Source organism: Malus sylvestris, chromosome 4, assembly GCF_916048215.2.
Source record: "Malus sylvestris chromosome 4, drMalSylv7.2, whole genome shotgun sequence".
In the NCBI taxonomy this organism is placed as follows: Eukaryota; Viridiplantae; Streptophyta; class Magnoliopsida; order Rosales; family Rosaceae; genus Malus; species Malus sylvestris.
In genome coordinates, this window is record NC_062263.1 from 7,727,017 (window position 1) to 7,730,602 (window position 3,586).

General features: G+C 38.5%; 1 protein-coding gene across 11 annotated transcripts; it reads left to right on the forward strand.

Annotated features, from left to right (window-relative positions):
* Positions 1–589: 589 nt before the first annotated feature.
* On the forward strand, positions 590–2,794 carry LOC126620169 (protein NONRESPONDING TO OXYLIPINS 2, mitochondrial). Of its 11 annotated transcripts, none has more exons than XR_007622260.1 (5): positions 590–833; positions 938–1,115; positions 1,610–1,667; positions 2,165–2,206; positions 2,547–2,794. XR_007622260.1 is itself a non-coding variant. In XM_050288665.1 (4 exons), the coding sequence occupies exons 1-3, from the start codon at positions 676–678 to the stop codon at positions 2,182–2,184; spliced, it is 297 nt and encodes a 98-aa protein (XP_050144622.1). In that variant the 5' UTR covers positions 590–675; the 3' UTR covers positions 2,185–2,206; positions 2,547–2,794. The 11 variants fall into 11 exon arrangements, 4 of the variants coding, with proteins under 4 accessions (XP_050144622.1, XP_050144618.1, XP_050144620.1 ...); XR_007622264.1 differs by having other exon boundaries at positions 591–833; positions 938–1,056; XR_007622258.1 differs by lacking the exon at positions 2,165–2,206.
* Positions 2,795–3,586: the final 792 nt, after the last annotated feature.

Below are 3,586 nucleotides of genomic sequence, written 5' to 3' on the forward strand. Positions count from 1 at the left end.
AACATTTTAAAGTCAGTTTACCTCGCCCTTGGCATCAACCCCTTGGTCATCTTTCTAATAAAAGCCTTCGTGCTTTATCTCATTCTGTTATGACATGAATTTTTGGGACGTTAATGATTGTTAAATTTGTCCGTTAACTAAACAGACTTGTTTTCAATTTTCTTTATGCTCCATTAATTCATGTATTTCGCAGGAGGAAAACTAATGAAAATAGTTTGAAAACTTTGAGTTTTAATCAAAATGACAAAAAGGTGTTGTAAGTGAATAGTATCAGGAATGACTTTTAGAGTAAAAATATCATTTTCGTTAAAAATGAACAGTATCAGGAATCTTTCATAAAACTTCATTCGGTGGGATTACCATGTTTCTACTATCAATTGGGCATGATGCTTTCTCACGATTATTGATGATCGTACCAATTGTACATGGGGAGGCATGGGTCCAGGCCCGACAAGGGTGGGCTCTAGCCCATCATAATTTTTAACCCATACCCACAATAGCCCATCTAGACTGAGCCCAATAAATATTTTCCAAAAGCCCAAACCAATAGCAACAAGCACATCGATTCGCACTGACAGAGCTCGTGCCGCTAAAACCCTAAACCCTTTTGACATCATTTTTCAGATCAGATCTCATCTGCATATTCACATCATTCGTCCACCGCAAGCCCCTGCAATGGCTTCAGCCTGCAGGCAATTCGCCAACAGAGCTTCCCTATCGTCCATCCGATCCGCCGTCAGATCCAGCGTCCCAAAATCTTCCGCTTCACGCTTCCCTCTCCCCACCGCCTCCTCTCCCTCCTCCGCCCCTCTTCGACGTTTCTCGCTCTCTAGGTTTGCGTTTTATTTTGGTTTTCATTTTATTCCTCTTTAATTTCATACTTTGTGGTTTTTAACCATTGGGTTTGGATTGTTGCCGTGCGTTTTATTTGGGGCAGGCCTCCAGGTGCGTTGGGATGCGTTCAGTCACTACTTCCACTCCACAGCGCGGTGGCGGCGGCGAGGTTGACGTCGTCGCTGAGCACTACATCGAGGAGCTGCCGAGCGCTCTCACAGGGTACTCTCTGCCGCACCTCTCCCGGCCTCTAATAAAAAAATTTGCTTTCTTTTCTAACTGTGAGTCACTTTTGCTTTTATCACAATTGTAATAATTGTATTTATTTCCATCCCATGTCTTCGTTTTCATGTTTGCTCACTTGGGTTCTCCTCAAAATTTGAGCTTTGCCTTGTTGTTTCTGTTGAGTGTTGCATTTGAACAGACTTGATTGATTAGTAATTCCCCTTTTGCAATGCATTTTTGTGTCCGGTGGAACCCGAATAGGAAATTTAACTTATAGATCGTCCCTTGTACACTTTCAGAGATAATTACGGTAACCCAATTTTGAGTAGAATAGTAGTAACACAATTTTGGGTAACCCAAAGTGCGTTGTTGCGTCTTTGAAACTATGAGCACTCTCTGTGTAAGATTGGCTCATCAGGTTTCCTCTAGAGCTTCCTGGCTATGCAACGAGGTTGTAGTCTTGATAATAAGAAATTTTAAGGAAATGAAAACGAGGGTGGATGTGCTTTTGATAGGGATGTTATCTGACTGGAATATTTGGTTCCTGCAGGCACATAATGTCCATTATGCTTGAACCTGCTAGTTAAGGCTTGCTGCGTCATTACCAAGTACGAAACTATGAATTTTCCTCAAAAACCTTAAAAATGCTTAACCATGTTAGTTTGGAGGCTTGTATTTCATCTTTCGTTTGATTTGGACAGTTTTTATGATTGTACCGGCACTTGCCACATTTTGGTTTCTGTGTCCACAATCGTTTTGCTGTTTTAGTTTGATAATCTGTAGATTAGGTATGTCCAACGATTAATATAGGTTGCTATTATGATGAAATGTTTTCCATTGGGCTGTAGTACACTTAATTCATCATATTTTGGCCATATTACGACAATATATTTTGAGTTTGAAAGTGAGCATATTGGGTTAATGTCTTGAAAACCGTAGCTAATGTAAGTGTAATGCTAATATGGCAATAAGATAAGATTGTATGGAGATAACAAAAGAAAACTTAAAAGTACAAATACTTTGGCTTAAGTTTGTTGAACTTATATTCTTATACCATGTCTAAAATAATAAAATGCTTTGATAACATAGCTGCTCCTTGTCCCAGATGGAATTGATGGTACGTGAGACATGTATGCTGTATATGGAGGTGGGCCCTGCCATTTATGGTCATTGTGTCTGACTTAAAACTAGATATACGTACATGTTGATCGGTGATTATTGGACAATGTTCCTACCCATATGTATTATGAGAGCAAGTTTTAGTGGATGCTGCATATTTGAGTTTACTTTTTTTTAGTTTATTTTTGTTGTAGAACATCTCTGAAACGTCCCCATGATCACATTTCTTTAACGTTGTTGTGGAGTCGTTCTGATTGGGTTCCTTAGTTAAAGAAACTGGGAGTGCAACAGTCTCTGCATTATTCTCCTCTTATAGAGGGTTTCGGTTTGTTTCCTAATTTAAGCCTTTGTATTGTTTGATGATCCAGAGCTTGGTCGGTCAGGTCCAAGGTGATTCGTAGCAGGCTGTCACAGTTACAAGAAGTTACCCTTCACAGGAATGGAAAAGCAAACAGTTTGTAGTTTTATTTATTCAAAACCCTTATTGAAGCTAAAATTGATTTTTCCTAAAGATAGGATGCCATGCCAGCACTTGTTGCATAATAATTCAATTTGCTTGTTCACTATGTATTTATGAATCTTTGATTTCGAACGTTAATCCGTGTTCCTTGCCTTCCTTCTTAAGTCTAGTTTACCATGCTTGATGCCCATCCCTTTGATATATGCAATCTAAGGTTGCATTTTGTGATTTTTGGTGAATTGTTCGACGTTATCTCCTTGAATCATGTTTTTAGAGAGACAAATTTCACAGGGAGGCTTTGACCTCTCTTGGTCACTCGCAATATTTCCTGAATTTGGGATCATGGTCACTCGAAATATTTCTTTAGTTTCGGACCTAAGAATTTCTCCTTATGTTGACTAATCTTTTGGAGTTGAGATTGGATCATTTTAGTTGGGAGTGTAGTCGGAGTTTTGTGTTCAAATTTAATTTTTTCTTAAGCAAAAACAAAATGGAAGGGTCAATTCTCCTAGTGGAGCAAAAACCAGATAGAAAAATATAGCCATGAAGCTGCATGTCTTGATATGGGATTAATATTCAACACTTTTCATAAGTGAAAAGAAATTAGTTCACTGTTTGGACAGAAAGCAACATGTCCTTGAAATAACGGGGATCCTCTCCGGATTCTCTTTGTGAGGATTCCGGAGATATTTCAATCACGTTCGTTTGTCGTACATCGTACAAATAATTTTCATTAGATATTGTTTATATTCAATTTTAAATAAAAAAATTATAATGATTTTCGATCGTACATCGTGAGGTCTTCGTACAAGCCCCATGACGACGAACCTTTGCAACACATAACCCAAGTTGACAAAATCACACCATCAGTGTATACAAACTTGAAGTAAGATTCTATTTCCTCCTTACCTATTTCATCCCTCCGCACTTTTGTTTTTGTTTTTGTTT